We start from the raw sequence: 18,344 nt of genomic DNA on the forward strand, positions 1-18,344 counted from the left end.
AACAAGTACAGAAATATATTGATTACGGGTAACTTAACGACCCTTTAGTGATTTATTATATGGGCTGGATTAACACGAGCGATAATAAGGGTATGTCGCATGTATCCAAAATGATACATATAAAAAAATAACCTAATAATAGTAAATTCTTTATCAGGCAATACAACTGCTCTCACATGGAACCATACGAAGACCTAGTGAATAGTGAAACAACTATAAATTTGAAATTTGAGATAAATACTATCTTAGCAAAATTATTAAATTCATAAAAATTCAATCCCAATGTTTATATATTCCAAGTGGGGAAACAACAAATACAATAGAAGATGCTCATGTTTTGCGCCAACTTTTAGGGCGTCGCTTTGGTTTCAGTGATAACGACATATTACCACATAACGAGATTACTATGGTAGAAAATGAGTGGGAATGTTATATAATTGGAATATTGCGTGTAATTTAATATAAATCCATATTTGGTCGAACTCTTATTAGCTGGAATAGTGCATCACCGATGTTTGGTCATCAGGTAATCAATTTATTAAAAATATAAAAAGTTATAAGATTACCATGGTAATCCAAGATAGACACCAAATTTTGGTGTTAATCAGGATTACCACTTCCTTGGTAATATTTTTAAGTTGGTAATGTGATATTACCATCCACATTACCACCGGCGATGCCAAATGCTGTAATATTTTCATATTATCACGTAACACGCAGTAATTTTTAACATTACCGTGAACCGCATCCATCCCCTTAGTCTTTTGTGCGACTCCATCCAAAGAATTTCTTCCTCAAGAAATGGCTTTTGAAGTAGAGGCAAGAGGTGGAAGTAAAAAGATCATTCCTAACTCCACCACACACCAGAAACCACATCAGTGATCAATAAGACACACCATCTCTATAATCTCCTTTGGAACCTATGACACTTCTCGTCCTGCCTTCGTGACGCTCCCAAATGAAGCTTTCTTCCCTCACGCATCTATCCGTCATCATCATTTTACCTATCCTTGAAGATGAATGACAAACGAAAGTTAAGGGGGTTTGAGTCACCGCTCACTTCATTACCACTCTAGACACAAACCTCGCACTCTATTGAATAGATAGATTGCCATCGACTTTCTATTTGAAGTGCTCAATTGCGCCTTATGTACAACAATGTTGTGTTTAGTCTCATCTCGCAAAAAGGTATGCCGCCGAGCTGACTTCTAACCTATCAGCACGTGCGATTGAAAGCTCCTTTGTGGTAGAGATGAAGAGCCCATCGTACCCATTTAGGTTCAATAGTTTATGAATTACAAATCAGTTTGTTTCATTTGACTAGCCTTTGGTGGAGTACGTAATACTCAAAACAATGTTCTAGATGTACAGGTCTCTCTAATGAGATGCGCTTCTCCTTGAATTATATGAATAATAAAATTTTATAAAACAATAATGCTTTTAACTGATTCAAATATGTTTTGAAATTAAAAAGTAATTTTATTATCAGATTTTGCAATGATAATTTTAACATTTTACTGTTAAAAATATCAAAGTATTCTCTATTTGATTAAAAATTAAAAAATATAAATATAAATATAAATATAAATATAAATTCTAAAAATGAAACTTAAAATATACTTAAAAACTAAATAAATAAACGAGTACATTTTTCTTAAAAATTGACCCCTTGCCAATTAGTAATATTGTTAATCCAAGAAAAGAGAACAACTTATGGTAATAATTAGCAAATGAGTATTTTTCTTTTGGGCAGCTGTTACCGTTGGATCTCGCCAATACAGCCTCCTATGGTTTTCGTTACCGAGATATCTAAATTCCTAAACTTGAGTTAGATGGCATACCATCCTCCTGGATATTAAACGAACGTGATACTAGCATCTTAATTATTTTATTAAGATGTTTCACCTGTAGTCTCCATGGCTCAGTGGAGTTATATAAGAGGTTTGAATAGAAAGAGAATTATTTATACTATCCACCTTTAATATTAAAAAGAACATGGGCTCTAATGAAAATGGCCTTATTTTTATTTTTAACCAAAATGAGCCCTAGGGTCATTTTAATTATCAAAACTGACTAGACTATCACATCACCCACACGAGAATGACGCTGGGATGCACATATGATGTCAAAGATATTTTCAAATAAAAATCACTGATTTATTCGAGATTTTAACCCCTGAATCGTTTTATAACTAATAAAAGTTTGATTTAAACCAAATAAAAATTATTAGTGTTTTTAAAAATTTATTAAACTTTTTAAATAACTTTTGTAAAACATATGATAAGTGTATGTAAATCCCTTTATTTGTTTATAATCACCAAATTATCATTTCCCCATGACTAGACCCAAATTTTTGTTTTGATGGGATTATATAATTTTTTAATTAATTAAAAATTAATTTTAAAAATATATTGAATAAGCAGAAAACACAAAGGGCTTTATAATGTATTTAATTAAAATCATAGGAACAATAATCTCTTTAGGAAATTATTTGAAGTTGAAACAAACAGTGCATTTAAACTATAAATGCAAGTTACATCATATATTTCTCTCCCTTATTTGCAAAGTAGTCATTGATTTTGCTATTTACGTATAGAGCATAGATACACGCCCGAGTGAGATCACTGCGGCTTTCCCCGCCAACCAAAGATCGATGTGACGAACGACATGATGACTGATCCTAGAGTAATTTGCGCCTATACGAAATAACCCGTCATTATAACCACTTGCCCTGGGCAGGTAAATCATATTATGTAACTTTATTTTTATTTAAATGCAATTATGTTTTTTAACTTCAAATAATTTTAAAAGTTATTATTGATTTCATGATTTAAATATTTAGTATAAATTATTTTGGCCTCTTTGTGTTTTCTATGATTCAAACTACATTCATTAAAATTAATAATAAATTAAAAATTATATAACTTTTTAAAACAAAGAAATTTTGGGGTTAAATAATCAAAAAGAAAAAGATAATTTATTAATTATATATAAGGATTTAAATAGCACATTGATATATTTCTTAAAAAGTTATTTAAAATTTAATAAAATTTAAAAACACTAATAATTTCATAAATAGTTAAAAACTAAAAATAAATCAACTTATTATTATATAATTTGGGTTAAAAGTCAAAAGAACTTAATGTTTTTATATTCTAACCCATCCATGCACCCATGTGCTGGTGCTGATTAGGGTCATTTTGTTAAATAATATAGAGCTCAAGACTCTCAATTATTTTGATTAGATTCACACCTAATCAAATGGGTTCACTTAGGTCTCCACGGCTTAGTGGAGTTATATAAGAGGTTTGAAAAGAAAAGATCTCATTCTCCATAGTTGCGTGACAGTCTCCCACTCATCTATGGCTACAGTTAAGAACCTTCTTTAAGAGCGACGATCTTCTATAGGTTTTTATGACTTTCCTTTACATTGTTTCATTTATTTTTTATTTTTATTTTGTTATCTAGTTCATGATGTTTGTTTCAGTATATGTTGGAGACAAATGTATATCCAAGGGAGCATGAACAACTGAAGGAGTTGAGAGAGGTAACAATGAAAGATATAAGTCAAAATTTCCTATTTCCCTCTCCCTCTCATATATTTCTAGATTTTAATTATAGAAGCTTTCTCTTTCTATTTCAGTATAAACACTATAATATTTATTATCTATCATACGAGAATGGATGATGACATGTTAAGTTATTTTAGTTTTATGCAATTCAACAAGGATTTATATTACTTATTAATGTCTGTAATCGCAATAAAAATAATAATAATAATAAATTCCTTGAAGAACATGGACTAATCACTTTGAGGTAAAAAATATCAGACTATTGACCTTTGTTAAAGAAAGGGACGAGAATCATAGTTAATGTTGTTAACATAATTGCATTCCAAGTTAATTATTTCATGTCTTGTCAATGAAATAGGGAGAAATGAGTGTGCCTGGACGAAGGGCAACTTTTGTCAGTTATTTTGAAGCTAATGAATGCTAAGAGACTTACAGAAATTGGAGTTTTCACTGGCTATTCGCTCCTCACTACCGCATTGGTACGTCGAAGGATGGGAAGGTTGCATAAATCCTCATCTTATTTCATCATCTTATTTTTAAATTTTAATCAAAGGAGAAAATTTGAATATGCATGTGTTTTAATTTTTATTTAATTTATTCTTATTTTTAGATAATAGCTATCGATATGGATAGATCATCTTTTGAAATAGGACTCCCTTTTATCTCAGGGAGTGGAAGAAAAATCAACTTTATTGAGTCCGAAGTCTACCTATCCTTGATAAGATGATTGAAGAGGTAAAAATTTCTTCAATTTTAATTCTATAAATGTTACTATTTTTGTCCTGATTTTCAAGAAATTCAAGTTTTATTTATCTTGAAAAGATAAAGAAAAAGGTCTTATTAATCCTCCATAATAATGTTGTTATCTTTTGGGTTTAAAATTACCAAATAAAAAAAATTACCCCTTAAAACAAAAGGTTCTTCAAAAATAAATTTTGAATTACCTCTTAATACATCATACAATAATATATTATTATTATTATTTAATAAAAGTTTTGGATAAACCACGATTTATTTAAAAACAAAAATAAACAGTAGACAACTCAAATAAAGAGATATTTCACGTAAGCAAAGACTAAACCGAAAAACCCTCTACATGGACGCTAGAGAGATAACTGAGCTACATTATTATAATTAATCGAATAATATAATAATAGTTTTTATTGAAGAGGTGTTTTCAGGAAAAATAATATATCTTGATTTTCTGATGAGGAAAAACTAATTTTATATTATTAGTCATAGCCTATAATTCAAAACTCCTATAAAAACAAGAACTTTTTAAATAAAATATTTTTTATAGGCAAAAGATGGTAAAGAGGATTTATACGATTTTGCATTTGTGGATGCTGACAAAACAAACTATGGAGAGTATCATGAAAGATTGTTGAAGTTGGTGAAGATAGGAGGGGCCATTATCTATGACAACACACTATGGCTTGGTACCGTAGTAGAACCTCTAGATTTTTCATTCAATGAGGCGGCTGATCTTGAGGTACGAAATTTCTTAGTGAAGTTCAATAAATTTCTAGCGGCTGATTCTAGAGTTGAAATTTCTCAAGTTTGCATTGGAGATGGACTCACCATTTGCATGCGCATCCTTTGAAACACAGATACTATATTTTTCCTCTTTTTGTTCCCTCTTTTTGTTCCAAATAAAAAGCTGTTATTTAAAAAGCATAGTATTACAAATAAGATAAATATGGAATAAATCCATTTGTTATCCATATTTGTATTCTTTTTCTATGTATCTAAGTTATGTTGACTCAATTCTACTTTTGATTAATCAATTAAGCTCAGCGTCTTGTTGTCATTCATATAATCCATTATCGGATTCCTCTCATAATTTTCGGAGACTCATTTACAAATTTAGATAAAAATAATAATAACAAAAAGAGTTGGATGATAAACACAAAGTGATTACTGCATATATTGGAATTGTTAAAAAAATTATATATGTATATTTATATACTTGCAACAATTTTATGTTGCAAAGAATAATGTTTATTTTTGGTATTTTATTAATTTATATTAAATTAGTCAACCAGATTATTGAGAAGTGAAATGTTAGGGTATGAGGTGTACAAAGAAAATTACAAATATTAATATAATTTACTCGATAACACTCAGTTAACAAGAATAATATATGGCGCCATATATTAATAACGGATAAAATCATAGATTAATTAAATCCTGCTTAAAGGGTTCTTGACTGTCGATGACTACTGGATTTTTTTACTGGTGGTTTGTGAGGAGGATTGAATAAAATAAAATAAAAAGGCTGGCTCTATTATTTTCATAAAAAAATAAAATAAAATAAAATAAAATAAAATAAAAAGACTGGCTCTATTATTGTACTTATCCATTTAAGAACCATTGAATCCAATGGTGTGTGAAGCAACACTGCTTCCCATTCTTGGATAAGATATCATCAATCACCATCCATTTTGTTGACATACCTGAATTTTAAATATTAAATGTCGTTTTAGAGGAAGAAGGAAAAAACAAATAAATTATTCAATGCAAAGATTCCATGTAGTAAACATTTGTAAGATAACGGATAAAATGTTTCATATATTGGTGTTTTCAAACCCAACTTTTTCATTTGCACCAGGAAGAAGAGCCTTTTTGTATTTTCGTCTTATTTCTATTTTATTTTTAATGAATTGATAATAAATATCCCTCATTTAAAAACATTGTTATCCATCAAGTGGTGAAACTATCTTTTTTTACAGGGATCGCACACTCATATCCATAAAAGCGATCTTCTGTAAATAATATATTATCAGGGAAAGATTTAAAAATCATTATTTTACTATTGGATATTCATTATGTTTTTTATTTATTTACTTTTCTATTTTATGGTAATACATCTTAGTTTCTGGTGGGTACTTAATATGTTTTTTTTAATTTATTTAATAAATTTATTATTATTAAATTTTAAAAAAATTACTTTGTATTCGTACCCATTTTTCAACGTGAACAATCACCATCTTAATGACAATAATCAAATGGTCAATCCAACGGAAACTTTTTGTGATATTTTTATGCAAATAATCTGTGATTGTCTAAAAGATTCTAAACTAAAATTTCCCCAAAAAGAAAATAGTTTTTGATTCTGATTTATTAAGTTCAACATATAAAATGAATCAATACCATCTAAAAAATATTCCTTGACATTTCTTAGGAACACTTTTTCCTTAGCACCCTCTGTTTATATCGAGGTTGTCGGACCCATGATCGTCCGGCGGTTCAATCGAAAGAACCGCCAGCCAGTAGGCCAGCGAGTACCCCTATCTGACCTGTGTTAAAAACTCTGTGATTAACCCGTGGATCCGGACGGTTCAACTTGGAGCCGGTTGACGCAGAGTCAGTCGGATCACTAAATGCTTAATTTTTCTAATATTTAATAATTTATTATTATTTTCTCATTAAACCACGAAAATCGTGTATATTTATTAATATTAATTTATAATTTATAATCAATAAATCGAATTGCAATATATATATATATATATATATCATAAACATACCAACAAAAATTAACATTTAAAAATAAAATATATTAATATGTTATGTGAATACTTTCTAAAAATTTAATTTATTAAGAAAATAAAACAATAAATGAGTGTAATTTTATTATAAAAATATAAAATTAAAGTATTCTAATTAAATAAAAATATAAGAAAATTTAAAAAGCAAAATAAAAAGCTCAATCGAGGATATAAGAATTAGTGAATTAAATTTCTTATTTATTTTATAAAATCAATCGATAAACAAATAAATAAATAAATAACAAGAGATAGTTCGATAATTATATATTAATATATTAAATTTATAAATATTTAAAAATATAAAAATAAATGACAATAATTAAAAAAGCTCCCATCGTATATAAGGTGATTTATCAATTTAAATATCAAATTTGAATAGTGTTTTATAATATAATTATGGGTTTAATATTATATTTACTTCATTTATTAATTATTATAATATTTTTTATATTTAATTATTGACCTGTCAATCTCGGTTCGAATTCGGTCGAACATATCGACTCTTGACACTGGGCTAGCACGTCGTCATTACCCGTAGCTCTGACAACCTTGGTTTATATTGCTATCTACTGCCTACCACCTACTCTTAGTTCATTAGGCTCGTGTGGCCATAGTTCTCCATTTCTAATGATAAGCTTGCCACCGTTTTAATTTCCTTTTTTTTCTTTAAATATTCCTCTATATATCTTACAAATGTTTACTACCTGGAAACTTTGCATTGAATAATTTATTGTTTTTCCTTCTTCCTCTAAAACGACATTTAATATTTAAAATTAAGGTATGTCAACAAAATGGATGGTGATTGATGATGATATCTTATCTTATGGTAAGTAAAGAAAGACTGACTTTCTTTCTTTACGAAAAGCAAGAATGGGAAGCAGTGTTAGCTTCACATCATTGGATTCCAATGGTTCTTAAATGGACAAGGGCAACATAGAGGCGAGTCTTTAATATGAGAGAGTTTTCGCACAACGTGGCATAGTCAATCCTCCTCTACAAACCACCAGCAAAAGAATCCAGCTGCCATCAACAGTGAAAAAACCTCTGATTGGGCCCTTTAAGCAGTATTTAATTAATCTATGCTTTTATCCGTCATGCAGTGGCGGAACCAAGATATACTAACAGGGGGGGCTAATTCAAAATATATATATATATATATATATACATCTAAATAAGTATTTATTCGAACTGTAAATAATAAGGTAATAAAATTTTTTATTAAACAACCACACTTTGAATACATAATTGGGGAAAAAACATACAATAGCTATTTATGCATGCTTGAACTAGAACCGATGCCAGCGTTAGTGCTAGAAATGTGAGGCATGTGAGTCGACTAAGAGGAGGTAATCGCATCCGCGAGTTTGCATTTTGAAAACGTTGTAGAAATCGCTTCATTGTCTATAGTTGCAACAACCTCCCCAGCTCAATATAGACAACCAAGCTATCATTCATCCACTGCCTCCCATTTTATTACGTAAGTCGGGTTTTTCCACAATATTCATCCGAAAACACCCTCTCAACACTATCGTCAGCAATCTGGTAAAACCAATGCCAACTCGATAAGGCGATAAATTAGTGGAAAAATAATATGTTTGCCTGTCTCAACCATCTTCCTAGCAAAACCTCCTAAGTCCCCAACATTTATAAAAATCGGATCATGCCGCACATCATAAATAAAAGTAGCAAGTTGATCCTCAAGCATCATGCGTTCAGTCATTGTGAAATCTTCGGGATAAAGTTCTGCAAGACGTAGTAGCTTATGGATGTTGAATTTGGAGAATGAGTCCCTTGGATCAAGGCATGATGTAAGAAGAAGTAACTCGTCGCTAGTTTCGAGAAGCGGTTTTTGCATTTCTTGTGCAATCAAATCAATGACCCTAACATTGCCACAATAATAAAATTACAAATATTTCTAAGAAACTAAATTAATGAGATTTACAAATGAATATAAAGAATACTAACCTCGCTAGAAAAATTTCAACGCGGTAATGGTGAAAAATGAGTAATGACTTGCCCTTCCCGCTCTAGAACGACCACGGATTCGCAGTATGATCCTCCATATTAGGCACCGGGATAGAGTTTCCTTCACAAAAAGATCTAACTTGCTCCAAAAATGCCTCCCATCCCTGCTCTCCTTAAGTCTTGAAGTCGAGCTCTACTACTTCAATCAAACGCATTGCTTGAACAATATTTTTGATCATTTTTGTTGTAAGGCAAGTGATAACTCATTTGTTATTCCCCAACAAACGCCCTCATCAAATACATCACAAACACAAATTGATAATTCTCCATTTTTTCAATCAAACTTGCCGCTATGCCTCTATTGTCATTAGAAGCACCATCATCATGCACATTTTGAAGGACATTTAACACCTGAAGTCCACATTGAGATTAGCCGGAGAATGGTAGTGTAATGCGATCCCCAACGAGTATCACCCTGGGTCTTGCTAAACTGGATTCTTGATTTTTGTCCTCTCCATCTGGCTATCTCTACCTTCTCTAATTGCTCAACCAACCTGTCATGGTGATGTTGCCGAGTTGGTCTTTCCTTTTACAAGATGCCCCTCGCAGTTAACAATCATAGTAACATATTGGAAAAAAATCACTCACAATTCGATTGTCTTTAGCAACAAAGAACAATCACTAATTGAGCCGATGAGCAAAACAATGGATATACCTTTGCGTATGGATTTTCTTTTAGGACAAGTGCCTTCAAACCGTTGAATTCTCCTCGCATATTTGAAGCCCCATCATATCCTTGTCCCCTCAGCCTTGAAAGAGATAACCTATGTTTAGCAAATAAACAATCAATAGCATTCTTCAGTGAAATAGCTGATGTATCCGGGCACATGAACCATAGCAAGAAAGCTCTCTATCACATACCCATTCTTACTCACATAGCGCAAAACAACTCCCATTTGCTCCTTCACTGACACATCCCGGGCTTCATCAATCATAAGAGAAAAATACTTATCTCCTATATCATCAACAATAGTACATGTAATCTCTGTTGCACAAGCATTTGCTAACTCCTTCTGAATTTTCGGCGAAGTCATTTGATTATTTGCTGGAGCATTTTGATTAACCACCCTAAAAACCTTTTCATTCCGCAGGCTATACCACTCGAGTAGCTCAAGGAAATTACCCTTGTTCAAGGAGCTCAAGGACTCATCATGTCCACGGAAAGGCAAACCTTGCTTCAATAGAAAACGCGTCACATCTAAAACAGCTGTTAAACGAGTACGATATTCAACCTCCATCTCTTGTGAATGTGTAGCCAATTGGTGTGACACGCTATGCCTTTGATTTTGAAAACTCTGAAATTGTACTCTTGCGTCATTATGCACACTGTTCACAGCACCAACATGCTCTACAAATTTTTCTAATGCTTTTTTCCAATTATTGAACCCTTTTTTAGTAAATGCATCTTCTCTTATTCGATTTTCCCTACTAGGTGTGAAAAGGTAACACCAAAAACAATATGCTGAATCTTTTGTCACACTGTACTCCAACCATGGATATTGTTTTAAAACCATGCATCCTCAAAAACTCCCTCCTTTGTTTGCTCGTACTCCTTTGTGGAAAAACTATGGCCAGTTGGTTGTGGGCCTCTAGTTAAATATTCCCTTCGTGCTTGATCTCTAATCCCGATATCAAAGTCTTCAATCGGCTTTTTCGTAGTCCCCGGATCACTAATGATGTCATTTGAATTGAAATTCACATCGGTGTTTTTCTCACTGATCCAGAGCTCAGGTGGTGCTTTCGGACAATTGGATGACTCTTCACTCCGTGGTCGTTTAATTAAAAATTTATCCATGTCCAATTGGCTATGAAAGTGTATAATGCTATCCATTATCCAAAGATCAAAATAAACATGTATAAATACAATTGATAAGAAAATAGTAACTAAATATTCATAGGCAATAATATTTGTAATTCATTTCAAAGCATAGAGTGCAGTCCAACAATTGATAATTAATTTAAATTAAACAAACAACGAAATTTAATAAATAAGAAATAGAGTGCAATCCAACAAAATTCCCACCCAAAGCACACCATGCTATTTATGTTCTTCAGCCTTATCATTGTTCTCAAAGTTTGTGCATTATATAGTAGAGGTGGTTCAAGGGCTTTTGGCAGATTTGGAAGAGGTCAAAGGCAATTTGGAAGAGGATTCGATGAGAGGAGGACCGCAAAATGTTCAATGTTTTAAATGCTAAAATATGGGCATTATCGTCACATTGGCTGCAATGCAGGATAGAAGTGTAGGTGAAGCGGGAGCGCTCATCTAATGTAGCAAATTCGGGGTGATTATGGGCACTTGCTCATGGTTCATGATGGGCAAGGTATGGAGAATGCATCTATATGGTTGTTGGATAGTGGAACATCTAGTCACATGACAGGGAGGAAGGGAGCTATTTCATAGTCTTGATGAAACATTACAGACAAGGTTAGACTAGGTGATAATAAAAGAATTGAATGTGTGTGACGAGTTTTCAGCTGTAATAAAAATGTTTGATGGGCAATTGAGATTGATTGATGGTGTGCAAGTATGTACCTTTATTGCACATAATCTATTGAGGTAGGACATTTCAATGAAGGAGGCAATGATGTCAATTTTAGTAAAAAGATGGGTGTGTCATTAGAGAAAAAGTACTCGAGAAATTTTATTCAAAATCGGAAGAACAACAACAACTGCTTTCCTGTGGAATTTGCAAGTCAAGAGCAGGTCAATTTAGCAAAGAATAAGGAATTGGAAATGTTGTGGCATAAGAGGTATGGACACTTGAATTTTCAGGGCTTGAAATTGCTTGCTAGCAAGGAGATGGTTCCGGGTTCCCAAGTTGATTATTGTGAAGAATGTATATTTTGGAAAGCTAACAAGGTGTCCATTTCAACTGGGCAAGTCTTGGAGAGCTAGGAGAAGCCTTCATCTTGTCCATGCTGATATATGTGGTCCTATGCACACAGAATCCAATGGTGGAGGCAAATATTTTCTGCTTTTCATTTATGATTTTTCAAGGGTGTTCTGGGTGTATATTTTGAAATTCAAGTATGAAGTACTCAGTTGTTTTAAAAAATTTGTGACAATGGTGGAAAGGCAATCAGGGAATCAATTGAGGATTCTCATAACAGATAGAGGTGGAGAGTTTATGTCAAAAAGAATTTCGAGATTTCATGATCGTAGAAGGTATAAAGCATGAATTGACTGCCTTATTCACCCTCACGAGCTAAATTGTAGCTGAGAGGAAAAATAGAACATTGGTTGAGAAGGCAAGAAGCATGCTTAAGACCAGTAACTTGCCAAAGAGTTTTTGGGCTGAGGCAATTATGACAGCAGTATATCTGTCTAATGTGTCTCTAACCTTTGCAGTATGGGGAAGAACACCTTATGAAGCTTGGTTTGAATTGAAGCCTAAAGTTTCTCATTTAAGAGTATTTGGTTGTGTAGCTATGGTGCATATGCCTATACAAAAATTACAGAAGTTGGATGATAGAGCAGTGAAAGGGATTTTCATTGGTTATTGTTTAAATGCAAAAGCCTACATAATCTATTTACCAGATTCAGGCAAAGTACTGATCAGTAGAGATGTGAGGTTTGTGGAGTCAGAATTTTGGCAGTGGACAAGGATTAATGATCAGACATCTAAGATGATTGTTGCAAGGAAGGAAATCAGATTCAATTGCAGGAATTCAAGAAACTGGGAGTCAAGCTGAATCAAGTTCAGGAATTGATAATAGTAGTGGGAATGGTAATTCTGCAGCTCAGAAGGGTTTAGAATCAGATTCTAGTACATCTAGTATTGATGAATCTCCAACAAAGAAGGTGAGAACACTGAAAGATTTATATGGAAGTTGCTCATTTGCATTGAATGTAACTGATCCAAACTGTTATGAAGAAGCTGAAAAATCAGATCATTGGAGACAAGCAATGTCAGTTGAAATTGAGGTAATTCAGAGAAATAATACTTGGAAGATTTGTGAAATACCTGCAAGAAAGAAGTCAATTGGGGTTAAGTGGGTATATAAGACCAAATTGAAGCCAAATGGTGAGATTGACAAATATAAAGCCTGGCTTGTTGCTAAAGGTTATGCTCAGGAATTTGGAATTGACTATGAAGAAGTCTTTGCTCCTGTGGCAAGAATGGAGACAGTGAGGATGGTGTTAGCACTTGGAGGTCAAAGAGGTTGGCCAATTTATCAATTGGATGTTAAGTCTGCTTTTTTTGAATGGAACACTTGAAGAAGAAGTGTATGTTTCACAACGAAAGGGGTTTGAAGTGCAGGGAAAAGAAGATCAAGTGTATAAATTATTTAAAGCCTTGTATGGTTTAAAACAAGCTCCAAGGGCCTGGTATGCAAGGTTAGATGGATGGTTTGAGTCACAGAATTTCAGTAGAAGTGAAACAGAACATACTTTGTATAAAAAGACAAAGAATGAAGGGGAGATACTATTAATATGTGTATATGTTGATGATTTAATTTGCTTAGGATCATCAATGGAGATGATCGAGGAATTCAAGGTAGCAATGAAACAGGAGTTTGAAATGTCAGATTTAGGTCTGATTAAGTATTTTCTGGGGCTTGAAATACATCAAAGCAATCAAGGTATACATGTTTCCTAGAAGAGATATGCAAAAGATATGTTGAAGCAGTTCAACATGCAGGGATGTAAGGCAGTGAATGTGCCAATGAATCAATGTACTAAATTGCAACTTACTCAAGAAGCAAAAAGGACAGATGCAGCTGTCTATAGAAGATTAATTGCCAAATTGCTATACTTGATTCATACTAGACCAGATTTGGTGTTTTCTGTAAATCAGTTGTCCAGATATATGCAAAATCCTACAAGGATTCACTTGGGAGCTGCTAAACAAATGTTAAGGTATGTTGCGGGTTCTCTTAATTATGGAATTCAGTATAACAGTGGAGTAGAGTGTGTGCTTGAAGGTTATTATGACAGTGATTGGTGTGGTGATAAAGAAGATAGAAAGAGTACCTTGGGTTATGTCTTTAACATAGGCTCAGGTGCTGTTTGCTGGGCATCAAAGAAGCAAGAAATTGTGGCCTTATCATCCACTGAAGCTGAATATATTTCACTAAGTTGAGCTTGTTGTCAAAGCTTGTGGATGGAGAAAATTTTGAATGATTATGGATGGAATTGTGAATCATCTACTCAGATATGGTGTGACAACAAGTCTTGCATTGCTATTGCTAAGAATCCAACTCTCCACGGCAGAACAAAGCACATGGATGTTAAATTTCATCATGTTAGAGAGCTTATAACAAGGAAGAAAATTTAGTTGAATTATTGTTCAACTGATGTACAAGTTGTTGATATATTTACCAAATGTCTTAGTGTTCAGAAGCATAAGCAGTTCAGAGGTGAGATGGGTATTTGTCATCTTCAATCAAGGGGAGATATTGTTAGAATTGATTGAAGAATGAACGAATTTCATGAGAGATTGCAGTGAAGAAGCAGTGAAGCTGCAGTTTAATTGTCCTGGTGTAATTAGTTAAGAAATAGAGGGTAGTTGTGTCATTTCCTTTGTTTGAATGTCTGTTTTGTTGGTTGAGAAATCAGAGGAAAGTTTTTTGATGGCTAGGATTTGAAGATCAAGAGAACACACACATAGTTTGAGGCAAGAAGAACAACCCCAGTATGAGGGGTTAGGCCAGTGATCGTGTGGTCCGGATTTCATCCATCAAAGACATGGGTTTAAGTTCGAGGCAATAGAGAAGACTTGGATTGTGTTTGTTTTGGATTGCTAAGATTTGTTGATCAAGAGTTTTGTAATAAGTTCGAGGCATGAAAAGTCGGTTAAAGCGAGTACAGCCGAGGAGAACCTGACGCGTGTGGTGTGACTAAGCTGGCCCGTATCATTTCAGTGACTGAATTTTTACAAGGATATATTGTGTGTTTTCTCATTAGAATGTTAATGTTTTTTTTTTCTGGTTTTTACATTCAGTGTGAGCTTGTGTGAATTTCCAAGGAAAATAGAGTGGGTTTTAAGTTTTTCTTTGAATACAAAAGTTGTTTCTCTTGATCTCTAGTTTCCATATAGTGAGTATCACATCCACAATGGAATTTTCATCTAAATAAAAAAAAAAATATGTACTATTTACAAGAATTGGGATAATATATCAAATTGGATTTGAAATAAGCTTGGAAGATTAAAAGAAAGTATCCACTTCATACTTGAACGCATCTAAGAACAACCCCAGGGAAAGACCTGCCTTCCAATAGTTGAAAAATGCGATGAGGCTTTTGAGTTTGTCCAGTATATGGAAAGAAGCCTTGTACATGAGAGCACCAATGGGCTCGATCACAATGACGGCAATGCTAGCAGAGAGAATATCCCAGTCACCTGTTTGCCCTATAACTATTGCAAATGCGGTCACACAGTAAAAACCTAGTAAGAAGAAAAGAACCTTCATTACTAGGCCTTTCCTCAGCTCTTGGAGCTTGGAATTTAATTTGATTTGGAAATTCTGGATTGCTCTGACAAGACGAGTTCCATTGTCTGTGTTGCTTCCTGAAGGATCTGGCCTGCTTTTAATAACCCATCTTATGCGCCTGCAGTCCCACACAATGAGGATCATACTATTATAAATCCTACCATCATCCTCATCATCTACATTCTTTCTGCTAACAATGAGATTAAATGGAAACAAATTTAAATTAAAAAGAGTTACAACAGACTCACAGAGATGAACATATATAGTCACCAAGTGCAAACCAAAATTCTGATGTGCAGGTACCTTGTTCAGAACCAAACCAACTTTAAACCTATATATCTGTGTGTGTGTGTGTGTGTGTGTGTGTGTGTGTGTAGATATAGATATCACATTGAATTTGCGGGCTAGTTGACATATACAAAGAACAATTCATTGGGCTCTATGATTTCGGCTGATCTCCGTGAAGGTTGGTCTGGCAAATGTACGTTTAAATGTCTGAATGGTTTGGTTGAATAAGATATGGAATTCTGAGTGATTTTTGAGATTGCCTCTTATTCTCTACTATCATCTGATTCAGTTGCTTCTTCACATACAAAAGTTGAGTGCTAAATTCGGTAGAGAATTTAGTGAGTTTGATCACAACTTGGGAGCATACAATTCACTCTCTCACACCAACAACATTATCATCTGTTGAAGAACATGATCTCACATCATCTATACGTGGGCATCATATAAACATGAAACCAACCAAAAAGGTATAATCTATATCCAAACACCTTGGATAATGTACACACTCACCATTCTGTACTGCATATAACTAGCTACTAAAGCTGATTGTGCATTCAAAATTTTGAATGTCTCACATTTGTACAAAACTTAGAAGATAACAGAAGAGTGAAATCAAATTTTATGTTCAGAAATAATTTATTAGAGGAATCTAACAATTGAAACATCACATATTAAACCCAACCTTGATATATAGAATTGCTTGGATACTCTCAAACTGCAGTGGTGATCGAAAAAGCTTTGGCCAAAACCAAAACTGCCTTACTAACGACCAAGTGGTCTATTGGTAGTCAGACCCCCAATAGAACTCTTCACAAGTGGTGAGAGTTCGAATCTTGGATGAGGGTGCATTTCTAGGAGTGTGCATAGTAGTTGTGTGCGGGTGGTCCCAGCGCCCATGTGTGCGCAGGCCTCACTCCCACTTGCTCCACCGAGGCCGCTCATCTTGGAAAAAACCAAAAGCTGCCTTTTGCAGGTATGCCACCAAAGGAAATCTTGACTCTGAGTATTTTAGTGATGAAAGTAAGATAACCTCATTGTAAAATGGTGATGCCAACATTTGCACTCACAACAATAATTCAGCTGCCCATGGAAAATCAACCAAGGTAAAATTGGTTACAGATACATATACTGCCAATAATACACACTCATTGAGGAGACAGAAATACTTGAAAAATAGTGAAATCCAAAGCATAATGTACAGAAAATTAGCGTTTGCACCCAAGCTACGTGAAAATTAAGGTTAAAAGGTCATCATATTTCATCCAGTTAACAAAAGGATAAAATGATGTGTTATTGCTGATTCTTTTATCGGTTATTTTGATTGTCTCAACTTGAGATAGATGCCATTTGTCAGAAGAATTCAGATGACCAAGTGTGCAAACACTTATAACTTGGCCCACCGCTGGTGACAGCAGAAGGAGAGTTAGGCTGAAAACTGTTGATAACAATGCTATCAGGTGAATCAGTAGTTGGAAAAGGGGAGCATTTGTTGCATGCACTGGACCAGCTCAAGTCAACATTAAAAACATGGTATTTAACCTTCATTTTCAGACCATCAGGCAGGAATCTATTGGAAGAATAGATTTGCACATGTCTTTCTTGGCATTTTCTTTGGATCAAATTCATATTTTTCAAAATATATATTTCATTCAGCAAAAGCTTTATTTGATAGAATATGGAATAATAATAATAATAATAAACAAACCCATTTTTGCATGACTAAAACACAACTTCTGTCTAAATTTCACATGCATGGTTCAATATTTAACAATAAATATATCATTTCAGGATTTAGAAAGGATGAATAAATATAAGTAGCTAGAAAACAAGAAAATATATCATAGTTTAAAGATAACAATCAGCTATGTTTGAATTGCCTTTATGTTTAAAGTAATCTAGTAGCACTCTCCATCTTCAAAAAGGCCACCGAAAACCTGTGACAAACAAAATTTAATTAATTACAACTTAGCATGCTATAAAAACAATGCCAGCAAAAGTAATGAAACAACTATTTTCAATCCATAAGTTACAAGCTACCTTCTCACTCAATTTTCTTAATAATTATTAGAAGTGCCTAGTTATTGAATCACCGCCCAAATGGCTTGATTTGCTCTCCTAGAGTACCAACTCTAATAATTCCATTTCAAGCTTGTGCTATAGTTGGGCTAATCTTGCAATTCACATTTCGCCTAAAATCATGATACTAATTCTGTCCATGCACAGAAGACTTTCAAAATAACACAAGTAAAATACAAGACGTATAGCTTTAAGGATGTCTTATTCTTTAAAATTAGAAACAAATACCAATATAAACCATTAATAAATTCTTTATTTGACATCCTTTGAGAGTGGATTAAAGGATGATTCTGGGTTGGCAGAAAACAAAGTAGACAGAAGTATCTAAGAATGCTTAATGGATGTCAAAACCCAACAGAAAAAAACAAGAAAAATCATACTTTGAACTAGACAT

The 18,344-nt window shown here is 33.3% G+C and overlaps 1 protein-coding gene and 1 pseudogene across 1 annotated transcript; one reads left to right on the forward strand and one right to left on the reverse strand.

The window, feature by feature from the left end:
• Positions 1-3,422: 3,422 nt before the first annotated feature.
• LOC120254074 lies at positions 3,423-5,198 on the forward strand (annotated as a pseudogene).
• A 10,103-nt stretch (positions 5,199-15,301) lies between these two features.
• Positions 15,302-15,730, reverse strand: LOC120254072 (ycf20-like protein). The gene has a single exon (XM_039262217.1). It carries the CDS (start codon positions 15,728-15,730, stop codon positions 15,302-15,304), a length of 429 nt encoding a protein of 142 aa, XP_039118151.1.
• Between the last annotated feature and the right edge of the window lie 2,614 nt (positions 15,731-18,344).

This window comes from Dioscorea cayenensis, unplaced genomic scaffold (genome assembly GCF_009730915.1).
Source record: "Dioscorea cayenensis subsp. rotundata cultivar TDr96_F1 unplaced genomic scaffold, TDr96_F1_v2_PseudoChromosome.rev07_lg8_w22 25.fasta BLBR01000334.1, whole genome shotgun sequence".
NCBI lineage: Eukaryota > Viridiplantae > Streptophyta > Magnoliopsida > Dioscoreales > Dioscoreaceae > Dioscorea > Dioscorea cayenensis.

Excerpts from the sequence above, each read along its gene's own strand:
- LOC120254072 (XM_039262217.1), bottom strand. The coding sequence starts at position 15,730 with ATGATCCTCATTGTGTGGGACTGCAGGCGCATAAGATGGGTTATTAAA.